Source organism: Symphodus melops, assembly GCF_947650265.1.
Source record: "Symphodus melops genome assembly, chromosome: 12".
NCBI classification, from domain to species: domain Eukaryota; kingdom Metazoa; phylum Chordata; class Actinopteri; order Labriformes; family Labridae; genus Symphodus; species Symphodus melops.
Window position 1 is genome coordinate 6,469,086 of NC_136702.1, and position 23,272 is coordinate 6,492,357.

At 41.2% G+C, this 23,272-nt stretch overlaps 1 protein-coding gene across 6 annotated transcripts in view; it reads left to right on the top strand.

Moving 5' to 3' along the window:
• Positions 1 to 23,272, top strand: part of il1rapl1a (interleukin 1 receptor accessory protein-like 1a) — a 286,407-nt gene that overhangs the window by 210,995 nt on the left and 52,140 nt on the right. For all 6 annotated transcript variants that reach the window (XM_079357675.1, XM_079357679.1, XM_079357678.1 and 3 more), the window contains one exon: positions 19,500 to 19,574. In XM_079357675.1, coding sequence (XP_079213801.1) covers positions 19,500 to 19,574 — 75 coding nt within the window. The remainder of the gene's footprint in view (positions 1 to 19,499; positions 19,575 to 23,272) is intronic.

Genomic DNA, 23,272 nt, shown 5'->3' on the forward strand with positions numbered 1-23,272 from the left:
GCTCACTAAACTCTTTTCAACATTTGCCAATGCCACCTACCTAGTTGCTATGGAAATTGATAGGGTGGCACCTTGGGTTTGTCTGTGTTGTGACAAGTTATTCCGAGTGGAATGAAAAGAGGGCTTTGTCTGGTGGCTTAGTGGGGCTTTCCAGCCTTTTGGGACTTTCCTTATTTATGAGACACAAGTGAGCACACTGGCATGGAATAAAAAAGCCATACAAGACTGCCACTGGGGTTTTTCCTACCCAGTCAGAAGAGAATTATGAGTCTGTATCAGTCTTTAAGTCAATTTGTTTTTGGGTTTCCACTACAATGGGACCAAAAAAGATGTTGGCATCAGTTTAAAGATGACAGACACAGTAGCTTTTCATATGTAATTTTATTTCCGACATTGTTTCCCTTCCCTGTTGTTTCCTTTTTTTCTTACAAGTCCATCATGCACTTGTTTCCTGATAGTACACTTGTTCTCCTGACAAATATATGGCTCGGCCTTTTATATATATATATACTGTGTGTATGTGGGTGTTTTTTTGTGGGGTTGTAATTGCTGGTTGATTTGTGGTCAGAGAGGGTCAGTCTTCCTGCAGGGAACATGTCAGGCTTTTAAAAGCAGAGAAAAAGAGCACCCGTTTAACCTCGACCACCTCCATGGAGGTCAAAGCACTCAATCAGCTCCCTTACTTTTATTAGCCCAGTATCCAATGTAAAATACAACAAACATTATGGGTTTTAGTCTAGTCTAGTGTGAATGCAGCTGGATTGCGTGTATCAGCTGCAAATACATGTAGGGTCCATCGATTTGATAAATCTATTGCATACTATAGACAGTTGCTCCGTAGAAGAGCAGAATGGATGGAGGCTTTCTTAAGGCTCAATAACTATTTTAGAATTCTGGCCAAAATCTACTCCACTCTTTTAAGATAAATACCTGTGAGAACGCAGGCTTTTTAGCGTGAATGTATTCTCAAAGTGAAGGCTGCCATATGCACGAAAACAAAGACGTCTTCTCCAAGGATCATTAATGCTAACAACTCCTGTCTCAGCCAAATACTACAGACTGACCTTGAAGTACTGTTTTTACAGTATATAACTGGATCAACGTTTCTCTTCGACTACAGTAGTTGCTTCCAATTACTTTTCCATGCTTTATGCTGTCTGTGTTGTAAACTACATTGCGGAGGTGCTGCAAAGACATCAGAGTACATAATCTATGGTTCCAATCCCTATTTTCAGCCTAATAAGTCATTAGATTCTTCCGTAGATCAGTTATTGCAACAGCATTTCATAGGTTCAACAGGAGGTGCAAATGATAGCCTTACATAGTAAATAATGAGGTCCCAATAAAAATGATGTTGTGCAAAGTCCTCTGAAACGAAACATCAAAAAGACTGCCTGCCACAGTAGTTCCTTCCCTTACCCTGCAAGCAGTCATGCCCTCGGGGCAGCACTTCAAAGATCAGCCCTCATATAACCACTCACTCCTTTTGTTTCAAGATGATAAAGGATTTTAAGCTCACAGGAGCCTTATCCAACCTTTATGTGCCGGTGATTGCTGGAATCATGTTCCTAATATTCATTTAATTATATATCCATATCCACCGCAACATAAGACAACATGGCATTAGCTTTTGGTTTGGTGCTTTTTCCAAGAGCTGGTCCCACAACCGCCTTGTCATAATGAGATATTGGGAGTCAGGGCCACGGAGGACGTGCAGGAGGAAGTAATGGATTCAGTCCAGATGGTCACTGGTGCAGACGAGACAGCAGGAGCTCTGTTAACACTTTTCAACACTCCTACAAACAGACACAGGGCAAAAGCTGTAACAATGCTAACAACAAACTCTGCCATTCCTCCCAGTGTGGAGCTTGTTTAACCACATGTGTCTGCTCTAATAACGCTGTTAGTGATAGTGGATCATTACATGTAAAATATTCTACATGCCTTTGGCTGACGTGAGGTGTGTTCGGAAGAATCTGAGACTTTTAGCGGATGCAGTGACATTTCTGATCATTGAAAGCCTTTGTAGATATAGTTTGAAATAATAAAGAGGCATTCATGATATCAGAGATAGGAGTTAAATTAAGAATGTTCAATGATTAAAGCTAAAATAATTCTTTATATTTATGAGAAAATCTAGTGAAAAAACAGCTAATTTAGCCGTTTAGGCAATTTTTCAAGACTATGGAAGTTTTGCCAATCAGATTTGATTGACATCTCCCTGGTTTAACACATTCGTTGTTGACCTAAAGAGGGATGTCTGCATCATCTGAGTCAGAATGAAAGGAGGGAGCAGAAACCTTGACAAACTGCCTTTTTAGCCATAGTATAATCAGGAGTTAGCATACGCTTGCACCGTTAGCTGAAATGCTGCTAACTATTCATGCATCCCTCAATAATGGATATGGGGTGGCAGCTTGTGCTATTATATTAAGTGGCTAACTCCCTCCAATCTTTAATATCTATTGCTGAAAATAGATAATTAAATGCCCACATTAAACATCCATTGCCACCCAAAATAAACAACTGGGCTAGACACTCGACACCCACAGCCATCAAATCACTTGGGTTTGTCAATATTTGGCATGCAGACTATGTTAACAGTATGGGCACAAATAGCTGTTGTCAGATTTTTCCTAGGATTGGTTTGAGTGGTTGAAAGTAGTTTGTGGATTTGAGTTTGATTACATACTGCTCAAAATTATCTTTAGTGTAGGTATAGGGTTAAGTGTTTTACCTGACATAAGAACTGCTGCTGTCCATGCTTCTATGTCAAGGTGTCAAGGACTTTTGGATAGCAGGGATAGAGGCCCTCCCGCTCGCTCCAGGATCAGCTCAGTCTAATGGCCACTCATCAATTCCTCCTGTCTTGGGAAGTGTGTGTCATGACTCCTGTAACTACTTCTGACAAGAGTGATGAAGCACTTGTTAAAGTTGTACCATTCTGCAGGAGTTTGAAACCTTTTAGATATAAATCTGTGTAGAGGGAGATGGACAGGGACAGTGAGTGAGGGGCCATACGGAGGAGGGGATGAGTAAAAAGGCGAGACAAAGAGGGCCTGTGGTTTAGACGTGACAGATCGCAGGGAGAAGGAGAGGAGGAGGAGGGAGTGAGAGGAGCTAATGATCTCCATCTGTCTTAGAAGGCTTGGAGAGAAGAGCATCGTTAGGCTTTTGGAATAAGGGGAAGCAAACAAACACATGATTTGCAGATCTCACCCTGGCACTGTGTTGTGTGACTAGCTGGTGGAACGTGGCTTAGAGACACATACGACCATCAGTTGTGTCACACTAATGATCGCTGCACTTCAGTCAGAGGGCTTGTGTAACAATATGTCTGCTGTATGTACGCCACAGTCTGTCTTTGTGAATGTGTGTACAGTATCTATGTTAACATGTTTGTGTAGTTAGTTTTTGAGCATGTATTATGATCTCAGATGAGATGACTGAAGCTATAATTAGAATTTGGCACAGACTAGACGCACTCTATAGTGGCTAAAACATCAAGGAGAGCGAGTTGGTGGCCATTAGTGTGGCCACTCAAGCTAGAACAAAGCATTTGTTTGTGGCTGGCTGTAAAAGTAGCCCTAGTCGCTCTAAGTATAAAATACATCCCCAGTCCATCTCCTCTACAAAGACACAGAGCCACTGTCTGATCCGACTCTGCTATTAGCAGGAGGACATCTTTGTCTGTGCGGTCACTGTTAAAAATCTGCTACATTAAGGGACAATGCTGAAGGAAAGTTTGGATAAGTGGAGGACTAAGATGGATGGATGGACCCGCAGCAGGTTATTAAAGCAAATAAAGCAACAATAGCAAGCAACAGAGGAATCAATACGCAGTAAATAAAGCTGAACAAAGAAGAATAAATATATATTGAATTATACCACTGCAGCAGTAAATAAAAGTATGAAATGTATTCAATCTGCAATATTAAACTATATTCTATTTGTTATATAAAAATTCTTTGCAGTGTCTATTCACAGAAGAATTAAAGAACAAATTCTCATCCCTTTTTTTTCTATTACATCCATTTGGCATATCATTTTAGAGGCAAAATCTAGTGTCTGTTGGTTTACATGAGGACAAATGTATTTTCCCCTCCGAGGTGTCTCTTGTTAGTACGTATACTTAGTTTTAGGTGGAAAAGAAACCTGTAAGTATACGTATCCTTAAGGGGGAAATAAATGGCCAAAGCTTATTGGGGGCCTAAAAACTATTACCTCACATTTTATTTATTATTGCTTAGGTTAAATATAGGCCTGCCCTCTCCTCTTAAAATGATGTGATCCTTGTTGTAATGTTAGCAGTGTAAACCGGCCCGGAGGGAGCTACTGTTAGCCAGGAGGCTAGCGCTGACATGCTGATTTCAATGAAATCCTGAAGAGGCCCATTCTCTGGACATTTCATAAAACAGTGAGATAAAAGCATTTTGAAAAGGAGACTGCTAAAGATTAACTTTTACATCTTAATAAAACGCAAAGAACCTGAACAAAAGATCAGTGTTTTATGACTCAGCAATATGAATTGGCTAGGGACTCTATATTCCCAACCATCCATGAAAGACCAACTTACATCTTTCTGAATTTAAAGTCACTTTAAGTCAAAATGAGTGTGCAGCAGTTAAAGACACAGTAAGATGTCTGGCAGAGTTGATGAGACATTCCATCCCTATTTTGGTTATGCATCTACTGTTGCAATCTGTGTTTTGTTCACCTATAGATACAACTGAGCTCTTAGCTTGTTCATTCTTCAATACAGTTGCTTGACTTCCTCTTTGCTACCGTTGCAGTTCTCATGTTAGATAGCAAAAGATGTGGGAAAATCAAAAAGAAAAATGTTTTATGTAAGGAACCAAGGCCCAGCAAATCAATCAGCGAAATGTTCTTTGTTGCGGGCGACTTCAATGGAAATATTTTGGCTTATTTCGAGAAACAGCTCTGCTACTGTATCTCAAGCAAGTTTCTGTGTGTTTCCTCTGATGGCGGCTAAGCTTTCTTAAGTTGTGAGCTGACTGACAGAGTAAAAGCAGAGGCGACTTGTCTCTGCCTTTCTGCTCCACCGCTCTTCTTTTTCTGGAAGCTGCCTGTCCTCATCAGCTAGTCTAACATCACTCCCCGTTTTACCTGGACATTATCCATTTTGCATGTCTGCCCTATTTTAAAAAAAGAACCACCAGGGTGCCAAGCGAGAGTTAAGCTGCTCGGAGAGAGATGTAAAAATAATTTGGTCTGCTGAGAGAATTTGGCTCTGCTGACAAACATTTCTCACTGGTTAAAAAATAATGTGTTCTCTTTGTTCACTTGTTAAAGTCGTTGATGTCCAAATCTGTTATTTAATTAGTTTTTAAATGGTTGGTCCAAAATGTGAAGGACATCAATTCAGTGTATTAAATGAACATTTAAGGGTTTGTTTAAAATCCCTATTTATCTTTTTCCCCTTGGAAAGATTTTCTAAGAACAGCTTATCACTGAAAACTGTGTTGAACAATGAAGTTGTGACTCAAATATAATACTTATTAAAAGAGTGGAATCAATGCAACATTTGAGAAAGTTTGAAATCTTCACAGCAACATATGGCGCAGACAGACAAACAACATAACAAATAACTTTCTGCCATGCACTTTAACTTCCTGCAGCAGCTTACTTAGCTGTAATAAAGGGGTAAACAAAAGCAAAACTGTGTCGAATCATATCAGCAGCTATCGTCAGAAAAGCTGTGATGCCCTAGTTAAAAAAAAGAAAGCCTTGACCCTACACACACACACACACACACACACATACACACTCGAATAGCTGTTATTGTGCTACCACTGGAAAAAGGGAAAAAAAACAGATTGATAGATTTGAAGCATAAAAGGTGCATAAAGATGAGTATTGCTTCTTCTAGTGTGACTTATCCAAGTGTTAAGCTTCCAAATGGCGCTGAATGAAACCAACACGTTACAGTCAATCACCTATAAGAAACGATTTTGGGTTTTTTTCCACCTGGTGCACGTGACCCTGAAACTGTCATCTAAAATGTAAGAAAATGAAAAATATTAGGATATGAAGTGGGTTTAAAGTTGCAGGAAACATGTTAAAATTGCAGAAACTAAAATACAACTACAGCCCCAATATGGCTTCAAAGTTTGGGCATCTTTCAGTGAAAATGTTCCCCTTTCAATTCATTCTGCGTGCCTTTAACAAAACGCCAACTTTAGCACCAGTAAAGTCATGAACAGTTCGTATTCTATCACACGCTTTGCAGAAGTTTGCATTTTTCTATCCAAGCCTAGAAATGTATTACAATAATGCATGTTGAGCTCTTTATATTTCTTCAATTGCTTCATTTTCATTCAAGGTTGGCACTGACGCACAAGTATATTAAAGCTTGTTGTAATGAAAATATAAAACTGTGGTTTAATGTTTGGGGTTAACAGACACCATGCCTGTTATCAAGACACACCAGCCCTCTGTCACTCTGTTAGCAAACCGTTAAATGAGGTGAATTGCTAAGAACAAGCACAAGAAACGATAACAGTGATGTTACTGAATAAACAAACATATTTTGTACGTCTAAATTGTGTACATTAATCACAGATTTGTTCTGCACGACTGAGAAGGAAACAGCGGATTCTGTGAACTGCTGAGGTTACCGTGGTGACGGGTCAAAGGGAGCTGACGGAGCAGATGGCAGTCAGGTGACCCTGCAGGCAGCCTATCTGCTGCTCTGTTCCTTCGTGTAAATCTCAGCCCTGCCTGTGTCACCTCAGATACAGCCTGATGACACCACCAGTGTGTTTACACACCTGGACAGACCTGACGTTGCATTTTAAACGTGTATAAAAACGAGTGAGAGAGACACATACACACACCTTTTGGGCTTATGTGCATGCTGTTTGTAATGCTCCAGGACTGTGTTAATCCTCCACCCCAGGTGTGTATCCACCTGCTTTGGCTGTTCTCGGCAGTCAGTGGGGTTAGCCATGTCCTCTTGCTCTGATGGAGGAACAGAATGGACGCCGGGCCACTTGGGCTTCCCTCTGAATGTCCCACAGAGATGGACACTGATTAAAGAGCTAATCCTCTTTCATTACTAGGACTAGCTGCTGATGTTCGGATGGATCTGCCTTGTCAGAATATATTTTTCACGTTTCTGTCAAGTGTCGCACGTCTCCCTTGTCGATTCTTTCCCCTGGCCATCTGTTTATCTATTGTACATTTACTCTTTAATTTAGCCACACCTTTATCGCTGCTGCACTGCTGGCTTCTGTTATCTGAGGCTAACAGGAAGGTGTGTGTGCTGTATAAGTGTGAATGTGTGTGTTTGCAAGGATAACAGTCGACATGTCCTACAGGATTATGTGCAAATGTTTGCATGTGTTTGCCAATATGTGTGTGTGTGTGTGTGTGTGCGTGCTGCACCAGGTAGCCAGGTTGTATGCTGAAGTTGCACACTGGCAGACTTTAAGCACCGATCTGCATTATTGAATGTGTACAAGCTGTCTGTGAGCCGAGCCCTAATGGAGGAACACTGTAGAGTACACTCCACCCGATGGGGGACATTAAGGTTCACAGTGATATTATCCAAGATACACTGCACACACACACACACACACACACACACACACACACACACACACACACACACATGCTGTGCAGAGGAAGGCGGGGAAATAAGCTGGGTTGAGGAAAATAGAGAAAGAAGGTTTACTCCGAGGTAAGGAAGAGTGATGCAGGGCCAATTCTGGGACAGTGACAAAGGGATGAAAAGATGACAGTTGCAGAGAAGGGCTACGCTGTTATAGCAATGTGGAATGAAAGGAAATATTGCTGTGTGGTGCAGAGAGAGAGGTTAAGAACAGAGCAGATGAAAGGAGTGAGCTGTTGAGCTTGGAGATGGCACAACGCAGAGTGCTAAGCTACACCCACACAGATTGCCGTTGTGTCAATACTTCATCAGGAGTATGACTGAGGCTGCAGACTTTGACTGTGAACACAAGGATCTTCTCCCCATCAGGTTCTCCTCCTCTCCGTCTTTTTTTTTTTTTCGCCTTCCCTTTTTTCTCATGTCTTTACCTCCTCCGCCCTTTTTTTTTTCCTCTTTCATCTCTCTTCCTTGCACACTTTTTTTTTTTTTTTCCATCTGTGGTTACTTTCCACATGCGTCCATGGTCCCACAAGCAGTAATGTTCTTGGTCCTAAAACAAACACAGACATACGCGCTCTACTTGTGGTATGCCCTCCCATTTATTCATACTCGTTTGAACTTTAAATAACATCACAGGCACACACACACACACACACACGCACATCCTCACATGCTCCGTCTTTATGTATCCTCACAGGCGCGTAGCCCTGTGAAGATCATAAACGTGCAGCATGTGCGTTCTATCTCACACCTTCTACCTCCCTGTTTGTTGTTGCCTGTCTCCTCTCCCAGTACATTCATACCAACACGCGTGAGTGCACACATTTGCAGGGGGTTTAAAACAGGCAGACATGCACCCTCACTTGTCAAGGTTTACACATAGACACAGTTCCCTCCTGCGCTGTGGTTTTTTTTCTGATGTCTTTATTGTGTGACTTTAAAGTGGATTCAAAGAAGTATGGTGAATATTTAAAGTCTGCCTTGTAAATCTTAGTCTTTTCTCCAAACACATGTTTTTGGGGGGTGGTAGCGGCAATTTTAAGGCTAAAAGAGTTGTGATCTTGTGTTTTAGGAAACTGCAACCATTGGCCCTATTTTCTACTGCTTTCACATTTTAGTTTTTTTTTTCCTGACCTTGAAACACCTATGTGATTATATTATATTTTCTTTTCTTTTTTTGCCAAGTACTGTGATGCAAACAGGTGAAATGTTGTTTTTAAGTGATTCAGTGCGAACATAGCTGTTGGTAATTAAAAAATGAGCATTGCTCTTTGTGGATTGAGGTCTCAGAACCTCATGTGGATCACACAACTACCATTTTGGAGTTTGTTGGGTTTAAAAAAAACCCCCAAAAAACAGCAAACAGATAGAAAAATACTGATCTCCTCCAGGTTTGTTTGCAGGAATGTGGGTGGGTTTCACAGAGCGCAGTGCTAGCTGTTTCCAGCGTATATTAACAACGCAAATAAGGTTTAGAAATTGTTGTAACCCAACACAAAATAAAAACCCTTCCTCCCTCCCCTTCCCCAAACAAATATCAATAAAGAATCTAACTCAAAATGTAAGGCTGCAGTTGTTTCAAAGTTATTGCTCTTTTGTCAATGATGTTCAAAGACTAATGTACATTTTTTATCCATGATACAAATGAACAGTTAAAAATTACAAAACTATCTGCTTTTTGCAGCACTTTCGAGGTCATGTGTTTTCTTGTGTGGCCACTGTGCACAATTCAGACAACAATGTGACAGCCAGAGTCATTTTACAGAGCTGAGAACAATGATGGCTGAAGGTGTATTTAATCTTCACCATGCCCTCGGACATAATTCAACTTCGTTAAAGCCAAGCTCGTAGAAGATGTCGTTGATCTTCAATATTCATATACAGTTCCATATGCAGCACAGCCCCTTACAGCCTATACAGAGAGATGGTTGGCCAAAGTATTTGTGAGTGTAGCAGATGAGTAACTATAGACTGCATGTTTTACACCCAGTCTTCTGGTATTGTTCTCACTTCATCAGGGTGATTAATTCAATTTAATTTAATTACATCAGAAGACAAAGTAACTGTTGTCAATGCAATATTAAAGCGAAACCACTCTTACATCAGTAATGAAAGCTTCGCTGTTTATATTCTACATATACTCTATAAATACGAGAATGAATACTTTATGTGTGTCTGCGAACGTGGACGAATGCATACAAGTGTTTGGTGGAGTGTTGTCACTCTTCCAAAGACCATTAAATCTTGAGGGCACCTCTGACTCTCTCATCAGCCTTCTGCTCACTATTCTGTCAACAGTAGAGCCTTGAAAATGCTCCTCATTCATTTCAAACACTCTGCCTGCGTAATTGAACCTCGTCCTGGGAACACAATGCAAGTTACTCGATCAACCTGCGTAAAATGTAATCCTTGTTGAGAGTTTGCAAAAACAAATTAAGACAGTCTTAATGAGGTTTCTTTTAAGTAGAGAATATTATTATACCGTGGTGAGGTACATGCTGGGTGCTTCTTATATCTGCAGCCACTTGAAGCCTGTCTTAAGAAGATGTCTTGTCTAATTAATGTTAGAGTACAATGTAAACATGTGGGGGATTAATCCTAAGGAGTTTTAAGGGTTCTCGGGAAAGACGCAGCTCTTGACATACAGACGTCAAGACATTTTTAGAGATAGTGGCCTGTCTGCAGCTGTAATACAGGGATTACATGACAAAGTGTGCTGACTGACACATGTCCAAAGAACATTTATATATCATTTCTGTAGCCCGTAATCATCTACTTTCGTTATTTATTTTACAGTGCGATGGCTACATTCTTGTTTAGTATTTTTAACAGAAAAATATTGAGTTGTGCCAACACCACTTCTGTTGCATTCCAGTAATGAGTGTGTATACAGCACCAGTCAATGCAGCAATGTCATACCAGTAATGCCAATTATGACTAAGATCAACATGTTCAGATAGATTTATGTCTGATAAAACAACGACAGTAAGCAGAGAGTGTAAAGTCATTCAAAGTAACAGTATGCCAATAGTTTGTGTTCCACAGCCGAGCGCTCAGTTATTCCATATTGGTCAGTACTCAGGTCCAGGCATAGTAATTGGTATTTGTAAGAAAAATTGGTATCTGACAGCTCTAAAAAAAAGAATAGAGTTGAGTGGCACCAGATAAATCTCTCTTCTTAATTATTAAAGGACATAAGAAGACGTATCCCCAAAATTCAGCGTAATAAGAACCAACCTGGCTACAATGAAAACACAACAGGTCACTGTAGCCTGCTGTGAACCAAAGTCCCACCTCTATCAACGCAGATAGCCAATCATAGGCCGTTTAAACATTAAGAGTCCACAACAGTTCTATAGCCAAGTGCTGCCAACATTACGCCTTTGTATTTTTACATTGCATCTGCAACAACGTAATACTGGTGTCCCAATGTGGGGTTTCTCATTACAGCATTGTGGAAGTGCTTCACATTCACACACACTCACGTTTTTAGCCATGCCAGTTACATGTTGTGCCCTTCTTAACACCTTTGCGTCTTTGTTACTACCTCCGATGGCGGATTAAGGGTGACATAACAGGGGCTTAAATATCCTGCCTTGAACTGGCAATCTGTAAACTTAAATAATTTATGGGGTCTCACCTCGCAAGTCATATTTCAGATGCGGCCCGTGTCACTACAGTCCAGACCCTGGAGTTACCCCTTGGTACCTTGGATGTCATCTCTCGAGCCATCTGTCAGTGAATGTGTAAATGAGAAAAAAATTATTGGTCAATCTGTTAAGGTAGATTAGAGCTACATCAGTGCCTTCTATTTAGCATTAAGCTATACACTTGTACAGAAGGCAGAATCATGGTAAACCTCCATTAATCGATAACACATTTTCTCACTCTGCTCCCTCTCGTCTGTCTCTGTAACGCTCTCTCCCGCTTCATCTTCCTCTAATAGTCTCCTCCTCTTTAGGTCAAATTCCTCTTTAATTGGCCTCCATGTTCTACTTATTAGGTAATGAATTGTTAAATGTGGTTCCAATTGGTTAGTTAACATTTCTTGCAAATGGGACAAGGAACTGACATGCTTTTAATTTCCCCTTTCTTCTTATTTCACAAAGATACGGATTATCCAGGCCTCTCAGCTGGAATCTTACTTTGAACAGCTTGATCACTGCCATGTTTCATCAGCTGATAGCCTCCAATAGAGACTGGCGAAAAGAGGGCGATTGTTGAACATCCAGGGAACATTTCTCTGTCTGTTCATTTTTTGAAGGATTTACATGTCTTTTATACCTTCATCTTTTATATTCCTGACATGTTTCCTGCATCATTCACACCTGTGTTCATTACACACCTGCCTCTCATTATGCCATTAGTCAAAGTCTGTCATTAACTCCGTGGTTTTTCAATGTTGTTTTAACTGCTGGTTTCTAGGATTTCTGACTTATCCCATGAGCCTGTTTGCTATTAAGAATAAGTAAGGGGTCATACAGTAAAAAGTCTAACATGGTGTTCATGTCTTTACATACATGTTAAATTCCTGACAGCCATCTGTTTAGGGCTTCTGGTGTAGCCAGTGGTTGCGGCTAAAGGACACCCAGCAAAGACCAACATTTCTTTAAGTTGCCATTGTCCCTCTAGCAACAATAGAAAAGCAAGTCAGGAGTTCAAGTGGCGACAACATCCAATAATTAATTGTAAGCTGGACTTGTAGGTGTTTAAAGAGTCCAATAAAAGCTAAGTGTGTTTTTTTTAGACAGTCAATATCAGCCGGGCTTCTACTACAGCTTATACATTCCACCTCTCAGGTTTTCCACACAGACTGTTTTTACTTCATTCAGCCAATGCCTTTTTAAACATCAGTGGAAAATACTACTGGGACTATAAACACAACCCACATACAGTCACCAAGATATCTGTCACTTGCCTACAGATTCTGCATTTGTAGATGACTTTCTTTATGATAAACGTTTGACGGCATCAATGACTATGATCCAAGAACCTGACAGGCCACATTAGTGGGTGAGAACACACTCCTGTAGCTTCCACGTTGAAGCGCTCCAGTTTTGCCAGAGGCAGATCTCGTAGAGCACGACAGTATTGGACAGTAAAGGAGCGTGATGTGGTTGAGGATGAATATAACTGCTTTTATTAGCTTTCTTTGGATGACACCAGCCAGTGCTCTCCCATGGGAGAAATGGTTGAGCTTGGAATTAAATTCTGTATACTCTGAGGTGACTTCATAAGGGAATCATACAGGCTGGTTATTGCACCATCAGGAATGTAATGAAACTGGCTCAAAGATGACAACCACACAGAGGAAGGTCACTGTTAATATATGGCGATCTCCAGCAAAAGGTATGGGGACTATTGGAGTCTGCCAGCCGTGGAGGAGATTCAAGACTTCTCTAGTCAAGCTTAATGCTCTCGAGAGACTCACATGGACCTTGTGTTTGCTTGAATCTCCATCCGTCTATTTTGTCTTCTCACTATACCCTTGTTGGTAGAAAAATTACTTAAAACCTTTGGGGGCCAATTTCCTGAGACCAAAGGACAATGCAGGCTTGTTTTCGCAACTTAATACAAGGATACGTGTGTGTGCCCTTGTCCATGCCTGAATATGTGTGAGAACAAGTGTGGGGTCCATTTGTATGCCTGCATAAGCAAATATATTCCAAATATTCTGCATGTGCCAGTAATTCACACATTTCATTTCTCCCTATTTTCACCTTTGTCACCAATTTGCCGACAGCATATTTCTCTTTTGCAAATCCCCCACAGCCAGCCCCACAAATTGAATGACTAACAGAAAAAAGCCCAGTGATCCAAGTATCTCAGCGCCATCCTTAATTCATTAATTTGCTGTTTCCCTACAGTCACTCACCCAGAATAATCCATCCGGAAAGTCCAGTGAGCTTTTCCGCCACCAAGCAGAAATGGGATTGTGGATGACTGATCACAAAGCTTATATCCACACAGTCTGTGCGAATGTATCCACATGTAGGCCTGCAGGCACACACACACACACACACACACACACACATATATACACACAAAGCTTAATTTAGTTTCCCTTAATAGCTCTTAAACCCTACTCAAAGGGAAGTATCTCTCGCTTTAAAAACTTCAAAAACGTGCCTGCTATTACTCTGCAGGTGCATGCTACAATGTTTGACACATGCAGAGGTTTATTTAAGTCCACTCCACATGCTTCGCACTGCTTCACTCTATATGTGTGTCATGCAAACCAAGCTGAAGGAATAGAGGCTAACTGTCATGTGGTTCTCAAAGTTAACAGAGACACTTTGTGTCACCTTCTGAAATTCATTCAGCCTGGTTGGCTGCAGAGAATAGACAATGCCTTTACCCCGAGGATACGCAGACATCAATGTTTTAGAGCGAATCATTGATCCCAGAGCATAAAATTTGCAGAAGCACACCAGCCCGGCCATTCCTCTCCCCTTAAGACACATCTTCATGCTGGAGATATTAATTGAGTCTGCTCACAGAGAACCATGTGATTCAGAACATGTCATACCCAAGCAGTATCACGGAGGATAAGTTGAAATATAGCTTTAAAACTGGCAAAAGCTTCTGTAACATTTTATGTCTGCTTATAATGGGTCCTCAAAGTTGACCTATTATGTCGGTTCTCTTGTTACTGACGTACAAGCAGAACGGTAAGGTTTGGTTGTATGTGTGGCTTTTACCAATTGTTTTATTTGATATGATCTGATTCTGTGTTTTCTAATTTAAACTTTCTTTTTGAAAGGTCTTTTTGCAGTGTGAAAACGCCTTTTTGTGACAGGACACTGAGGACATTGGAGAGAGAGTAGTGTGAGCAATGACATGTGCGAAAGGAGCCATGGTTGAGAAAGGACGATTGCCTTCTTACATGGAGCACGATCCAATCGCTCGGCCAACCAGCACTCCAATTTCTTTTACAATACAAATATGGATATTACCATGATACTGGCAGTATTACAAATGCCGATGTGGTCCTGATAGCTGATATCTTAGTTATTCAGAGTAATGGTACTTTGTTTGGAAAGCAGTCCTTTAACTCTCGTGATATTTGTTTTAAAATTGCCCTGATGTAACAATATTCATTTTAATGAAAAAAGCACATGATTTAAAATGTTTTAAGTTTTTCTAGAACTTACTTGTCTATCAGTTTAATGCAGCAGTCAAAGACCTTGCATGACATTTCTAACCAAAATCTCCTGAGTCACATGACCTAATATGATCAAACGTCTGAAAGAGATGAGGCAACCCACACGTTGCATGGTGTATCTATTCAATTTTATGAAGGATGTTTTCTTCAAATGAACCTCTCCAAAATGAGACGCTTGTGATTAACTAAGTATTGGTCCTGCAGGACGGATTGGCCTGCCACTAAGTGGTGGTTAAATGGGCAACACTTTGCATCAACATTAGTAAATCAAGAGGTAAATTTGTAAAGTGCTTTATCTATGATGCTAGTTTCGAAAACAAAGGAAGTGAGTAACAAATGAAGTTGCAGAAGACAAATGTGACCAAAATGTACCGTAGTTAAAATAATTCCTCACAAAGAACTAGCTGTCCTTAAGATGTTTTGTTCTTCACACCTTCTTTGAAAACAGAGTGTAAGATGAACCCTGATTCTAACCAAGACTTTATCTCATATAATTATCAACAGTCTTTTAGATACGACAGAAAGACATCACATTTTTTCCCCCATGATGCTTACAGCCTTTTATTAAGTCAACAGCTCATTGGATATATTTGCATGTTTAATTACCTGTTTACGTCCATGCTTGTTTAATTCTACACTTTGCATGGTAATGGCCGTCAAAGATTCTTTCCTTTGTGAGGAGCTGCACCCAATTCCTCGACATTTTATAAATGGTGTCCTCCTCCTGAACCGTGGTAATTGATGTATTTCCCATAAAGGAATGGTAATTAAGATAATGAGATTTTCACAGGCAAGTGTAGCATGCCAAAACAAGGGGGAGCATGTGTCTTGACTGCTTCACTTTAGCTTTATAAATGCTCCTCTTTTTGTTCTCCTCGTTCCACCAGCTCTTACTTTTCTCCTCCTCCTATCTTGAGTTCTCCTCTCCACATCTGCTTTCTCTCTTCCCCCCCTCCCACACACAGCTTGTCCTCATTTGTTTGCCCACTGAATAATTGGCTATAGGATCACCCATTGTGTAATTATGTATAGCAGTCTGATATGTAATTAAAATTGTATCAGTATCCAGTGTCATTTGTGCTATGTGATTACCTATTAACAGTGCAAACAGTTGTGCCTAAAAGCCCGTGACCGCCCCTCTCATAGATGTCACCTCGTCTCTGTCACCATTTACATACTGTACCAGCAGGTGCTACGTCGGAAGCAAAACGCATAATGAACACTTCTCCTACATCCACTCACATCAACACTTCTTTCTGACAGCATGAGCATTCAGTACATGATACGATAAGATAGAACTTGATGAATCCATGAGGAGATCCTAGCACCATATGGCTGTAAAATTGCACTATGAAAAAAAGGATGCAAGATCACATTAAATACAGATTAAAGTAAACAGAAACAAAAAAAGTGAATCAAAGCAAAACAGGAAAGTGTTAACTATAGGGATTGTTGGCAGTTGTATGAGGAGTTGATATGAAATCATGTTGCCCTGATAATGAACATAAGACATGATTTTAAATAGTATTGGACTTAATATATTGAAGTACATTTGCACGTGATAATGAACACAAAATGTCCCAGTATAGAAACTAATTATATACATAATAATGAACATCATGAAGCCCATTATTTTTGAAAAGTTTGCACCTATGGATGAACACAATAAAGATCAATACTGTTAAGTAATTCTGCACCTGATAATGAACTCAACATTTGAAATTAAAAATACAGCTAACATTCTTCTGACTACTCAAAGTGCCTTTACGTCGCATGTCACACCGATCCATTCACACACTGGTGGCAGCGGTGCCGACCAAGCAGCAGGAGTGATTCATGGTGAAGTGCCTTGCCCAAAGATATATTAGACATGTAGCTGCAGGAGCTGGGGATTAAACTCCCAACCTTCCTTCGGAGTATTAAACCAATCATTGCCTGATATTGCAATGTGATATAACACAATATAATGAAAGTAAAGGTTATATTATACATGATCATGAATATAATTTAAGTATGATATTGAAATGTATTGCATACAGTGTTAATAAGCCTGTAAATGATTCTGCACAGAAAACACATCACACTATATAGCCCATGATGTTGGGAGTTTGCATAACATCTAAAACTGTAAACATGTTCAAATGATTTTAATGTGCTGCATAAGATAGTCTGCTGCACATCAGTCTGCAGAGTTAGTCAACTCAGCAGCTTTTCACAGCTCCTTCCTCTCAAATAAAGACACCCAAAATGTTAAGGGCTCTCAAAGCGCTTGTTAGTGCACTCTTATAATGAGGCTTACGCAGAGGGCTAGTGAGGACACTCTAAGGAAACATCTTAATGAAAGCAGCAGGCTACGAACTGGCCTGGGAAAAAAAAAAAAAAAAACTCTTTGCAAATTTACCACGCGTTAGTCATGCATGAAAGGTTTGCTGTTAAGTGTACCCTCTGTTTTATTCAATAAAGGGTTTCTCTCATTATAGCTGCTTTCAGAAGTGCAGAATTAGTGATTAGTACCTTAGTGCATATGATTTAAAGCAGCATGTGGGCTTGTTTTCTCTGTGCATCTCTGTTTGCTCTGGCTAAATGTTATACTCTTCTCATCTGAGCAATGGAAAAAATGAATTGCCTAGAGTTATCAACATAAATAAATCAGTCTGGTCAGTGTACACAGAGCTGACCCAATGTGTTATTTATAAAGTAACTATATTGCAACAAATTCCATCTTCAGCTTAAGCCGTATGAGCGCAGTGCTATCGTTATCGACAGGGTGGAGTTGTGCTCTCCATTTCATATGAAATGTGTCATGTTTGCCAGCAGAGGAAGGTTGGTTACATTGAACATAACGTGCCCCAATTCTGATTCATGATGAAATGCAAGAGCAACCAGAAAGAAAAGAAAAACTATGCTATAGGTTTGAATGAATCACTGATTAGACCAACTCAAACCAACATTTTCACCATTTCTGTGTTTTTCTTTGTTTTCCTTTTCTTTAGTTGTTAAAAATCTTTTATTGAGAAGCTTACAGGTATTTGCAGTTTCAATATCTTTGTTACTTAAAGTTTATAGACTAAATAGGAAAAACGGTTGGCAGGCTGTCATGGAAGGGATTCAACAATCACAGTCAATGTTCATCTAAACGGGACCATCAAAAACTAAATAATGCATTACAGGAGATTTGAATTAGCATTTGTGACAAAAAGTCCATATGCAAGGTGTAAATAAATGTAGGAATTCCACAAAGAGGTAGCATAGATTCTCATCTGCTGTCATACCACAGTAGAAGCTACCTACTGGCCACTTGAATAATGCAGGTTTAAGTCATTATGGTTGTTTGGTTTTTACTGAGAAACAAGAGACTTTTATAAACATGAGGTGCATTAGAGCAAACAGAAGCCTTAGTCTGGGGTCTTCAAAGGCAACAACTATCAAAAATGCAAAATGACTACATCCTTAAAAAGCTTAGCCAGCATGAAGATAAAGGGGAGAACAGCGGTAGTTATAAGTTGAATAAGAATGGGAACAGACTTTGTTGAAGTTTTTTTCATTTCCCCTCTCAAAGGATTCTAGAGCTGAAAAAAAAAATGTCCAGAAACTGTTTAGAATCATCCAACGTTTACGTAGATACATAAGGTCCAACACTTCAATGGAACCATAACTTCAAAAACTTGAAAGATGAAATCATTTATCTCAATGTGTCTTCACTTATATGAAAATATCTTTGTAAACTAAAGTATAGTTAAAAAAGATAAAGAACTTCTGCTATTGCCAATATTTTAGATCGCTAATATCACTCTGCTTATGAGCAGTGACTTGAAATCTGTCATTGTTCCAGTGCAGCAGCTCATTGACCTGGCTGAGGTACATTTTGAAAAGTAAAACTGCAAAGATGTTTCTGAGCGGGGTGACAAAGTACCTCATGATGGAGACCTCTAACACGTTGCACCTCCATTTCTCTCCCCATTGCGCTACTTTGTCAGTCGTGTACTTACAAGACCCTCTAACCCCTCCACCATATAGTGCTCAGCCTTTCTCTCCAAACACACAAACCCTTTTAACAACAATAAAATGGCTCCATGTTCAGGCGTTTCCCCAGAGGAAGGACTCAAGCAGCAGGTCTGACATCCGCCGTATGGATGATTAGCATCATTAGAGCATCAGCTGCTCTCTCTCTCTCTCTCTCTCTCTCTCTCTCTCTCTCTCTCTCTCTCTCTCTCTCTCTCTCTCTCTCTGTCTCACACACACACACACACACACACACACACACCATGATGGCTCTTCAGATACACCCAACACTCGTGCAGATTAAATGGTGCCATGTTTTAGGCAAAGAGGTGATTAATTTATGATGAAAAGTGGGTCAGATGAATGGAACTCAGGGTCTATAGGCTCTAGAGAGCAATATGTCTGCCAAGAGACAAAGAGCGAGTTCGGGGAGCAAGAGGACAGGCAGAGAGACGGGGGATAAGCGTTTGTTCACTGTGAAGAGGAGATACAGTCGGCAGATAACGTCTGCCCGTGCCTGGTGTTCAAAGACTAACAAATGCCTTCAACAGGAAGGAATAAAACAGCGAACAAAGTGCAAGAAGCACGTTTGGAGCAAGCTAAAAATAGCTGAAATGCATACCTGTCTTTTCTTCTTTAAACAGAGAGTTTGAGTCGTCCTGTATTTAAATTTCCTTTTTTCTTTTTCTCCTCTTTCAGCTCCTTTGACCGACAAGCCGCCAAAGATCCTGTTTCCCTCGGAAAACAAGATTAGCAACATGGAGCTGCAGCTAGGTAAGAGCATCATGGGATTTCCTCCAGCTGTACTCACTACTATCTCTGTCATTTTCCAAAATGACAGCAAATGGATGACTTTACAAATCCTCTCCAACACACCTCCAGGCGCCGAACACAGATTGATGATGGCACTTTTATTTTTCTGGAGGAGCGTGCGAAAGCAGCAACAATTGTAAAAGTGTTTTCCATAAATGCAAATGGTGGCTGCTGAACGTCCCCTGGGCTGTTTTGTCAACAATGAAGAGCCCATATGGTGCCAAGGTTCCATACGCTGGCTCGCCACATGGACAGGCGGCTGCTTGCACTCGCCGTTGTTTGTCTTCTTTGACGTGGGGTCACAACGGGCTCTACCATGTGTGCGTTTGTGTGTGCGCGCGTGCTTCTGTTTGTTTTCTCTCTGTGACAGCATATTGCTTGATTTCTGGGCGCAGGCGGACATCCACATGGTGCTTGCCACTCCATGAATGGGCTTATGTGTCCGTCATGGTGAAGGCGATCGGACAGGACTGAGAGGTCTGGGGGGAAGCGGAGGAAGATTGGACGAGAATGTGACAGACAGACAGAGGGAGAGAGGGAGAGAGAGAGAGAGAAAACGGATGGGTGGAGAGAGAGATAGTGAAAGACAAAGAGGGTGCAGCGGAGAGGTTACCTTTTGTCTCCTGTCTGATACTGTTTGAATCCAGGTAGTTCATTTAAAATGCCGCCACGCTTGGCTGATCAAGAGTGAAAAATTGCTGCTGTTGATAAACTGACAAGCACGGCCTCCCGTGTCGGCATGCTCACGCCCAACACATGAACAGGTTGCCCAATGCGGAGCCCCTTAGCTGTTTTTGTCGTTTGTCTTCATCTCGATTAAGGAACGGTTTGTCTCGTCCTTTGGAACTTTTTCCGCCATTACTTAAAACGTCAGTGTCAGCTCGTTCTCGTGCTGTGTGACAAAGTGTTTTTCGTGAGTGTCTTAGAGGATTGCTGATTTAGTGCCGAGCCTATTTCACACTGAGAGAATCGTATTTTTTTTCGAAAAGAAAAATCGCATAAATCGGTCTCAGAGATGTCGACATGTCCGGAATTGTTTGGGCCCATTAAGTCAAGCTCTAAAAACTCTGCTTCCCACATTTTATTAATGCAATTCATTAGTGTCTGTTAAACCTCCCATGCCTGGTAAAAGCACATGTTTCCAAACTCCATTGGCTGCCAAGCCTGAGCCGAGAAATCGGTCGGGTTATTTTATCAGAGTCAACCAAACTCCCTCCTGAGCAATGTGACATTATAAAGCCAGCTAATTGGTACTCTCTGTGACAAGTAAACTGATCTTGATGTGCAAAACGAGAGGAGCTCCCTTCTAATGGGGTGCAACAAGAGAGGCTTGGCTCTGCAATGGCGAAAAAGAGAGTCATGAGCAAAGAACTACAGACAGAAAAAGTGTGTGCGATGCTGTGCAGCCCGGCCCCTACAGACACCCAGCAGAGAATCTAAAGCACAGAGACACTGAGGTAAATATTTTACAGCCGGGCTCCATTTTGTGCACAGAAAAGTTGTCTCTCCCTGCAGACCAGAGTTTTGTCTTTTATTTTGCTTTATTTATTTATTCTCCTCTTCCTTAATATTTGTTGAGTCATGCCCTAAGCAGCTTTATGGAGCAACGTGGGAGATTTATGTCGGGAGAACGTGTACAGAGAGAAGCTGGTCCCTCATGGCGAGTTGGAGATAGAAGCGGAGACACAGAGGGAGAGAGAGAGAGGGGAAAGAAAAGAGATGGGATCCAGTGGAGGCTGTAGTGGACGGGCAGTAAAATCAAAGCCGTAAGCAGAGAGATAAATCTGCAAACACTGCCGGGAAATGCATCCCCAATTTATCTCCTCGGCTGCTGCAACCGGTGCGAGTCTCAGACAGCTGCCATGACGGGCGGCTTTACACATCAAACACACAGGCAGACATTAATAAAACACATGTATATGTTGCATAAAGCACCACAGAGGAAAAACGCAGAAGGGATTAAGTGGATAGTCAAAGAGGATGATGCAGAAAGGAGACACAACAAAAAGGAGCAAAACTGAGGAGTCATAGAAGCTCGAAGGGTGCTGGAGGAAAAAAAGAAGGGTGATTGGCTGAGAAAAGGAGCATGATGGGAAATGGAGACAGGAGCGTCGGAGGGAGTTTGTTTGTCTCAGGAGAGTGTCAGAGTGTCCCTTCTTCTGCTCTCCTTGCATGTCTCCGCCACTGTGTCCCTTTTCTGCTAAAGGAGCCAAAGTCCCACAGCTACAGATGCTGTCACTCAGGACTACACACACTAGACAGCAGTGTGTGTGTTTGTGTATGTGTGTGTGTGTGTGTGTGTGTGGGGGGGGTGTGTGTGTGTGTGTGTGTGTGTGTGCAGCTATCATCATAGATCTACAAGAATTCAGAGCTTCAGGGGTCCTGGGGGAGGTGTGAATGTACGAATTCCAAAATCAGGCCTGGTTTACGTCACACATTTTACTTTTGCACTTGACATTTTCAGCGTCCAAAAGGAAAGGTTGTGTAGGAGTGTTTTTGGATTTTTTTTTTTTTTTTTTTTTTTTTTGCTATGCAGCCATCTTGTTTCTCTCTGTTTGCCAGATTTACTGCTGTCCCCCAGTGGTGAATTGGTGCAGTCCACTTCTGCAGATTAGGAGGATGATTCATATTGTGGGGTTTGAATTTGTGCCTCTGCTGCTTTGTGTTTGGGGCTCGTGAGACTGCGAGCTTTGCAGAAAACACACACACCATCACAGTATGAGACATAATACACAAAGCGCCACATTTTTTTTTAAACACACATTCACACACACACACACACACACACACACACACACACCCGCAGACTCTCACACACACAGAGACTCACTGGCTTGGTGTTGATTCCCTCGGGATGATTTGTCATGGATTCGACATCCCGGAGGATGGGCTTCAGGGATTCAACTCACGCTTACGCAGCACTCCACCCCGAGAATATCTATTCCTCACGAGCTTGGTCTCACTGACGCACACACACACACACACACACACACACACACACACACACACACATATACACAGGTCTTCACACATGCCTCCTCCCTACTTGGGGTTGTAGGTCACACACACACTTGCGGCACAGTTTCTGGTAACTGTTGGATAATTGTAACTGATAGAGGATTTTACTGTCCCCCAAAGCCAGCAGATGGGTGCACTCTAGTGGAAAGGAATTAGAATCAATTATTTCAGAGAGCAGGACCCAACAGTGCTGGAGGGGGCAGCAGGAGAGACTTCTTTTAACAGCTTAAATTCGGGACACATTAAGAAACTCTTAATTTTGACGATGTTGGGTGTGGTTTTTGCAGGAAGAAACGTGCCATGCCCATACACTGTATACAAGAAGTGGATAGCCTCTTTGTTTAAAAAGTGAAGCCAAAGTTTCTTAAAATTGCATTTTTTTCTAGAGGTCAGCAGATGGCAACAGCTTGGGTTGTGGAAAGAAATAAGAGGTAATAAAAGGTTTACAGTCCCAATAAATGGGGCGGTCTTGTTCAGGCAGAGTCGAGCTGCACTGATTTCGCTTTTGACATACAGTACATCATTCTCTCATCAACTATTTAGCATCCTCCCAAATAGGCGGTCTATTTAAGCTGTTTAAGATTTTTGCTGCACATTATCATGCCAACCATCATTGCATGCAAGGAAATCTACTTTACTGC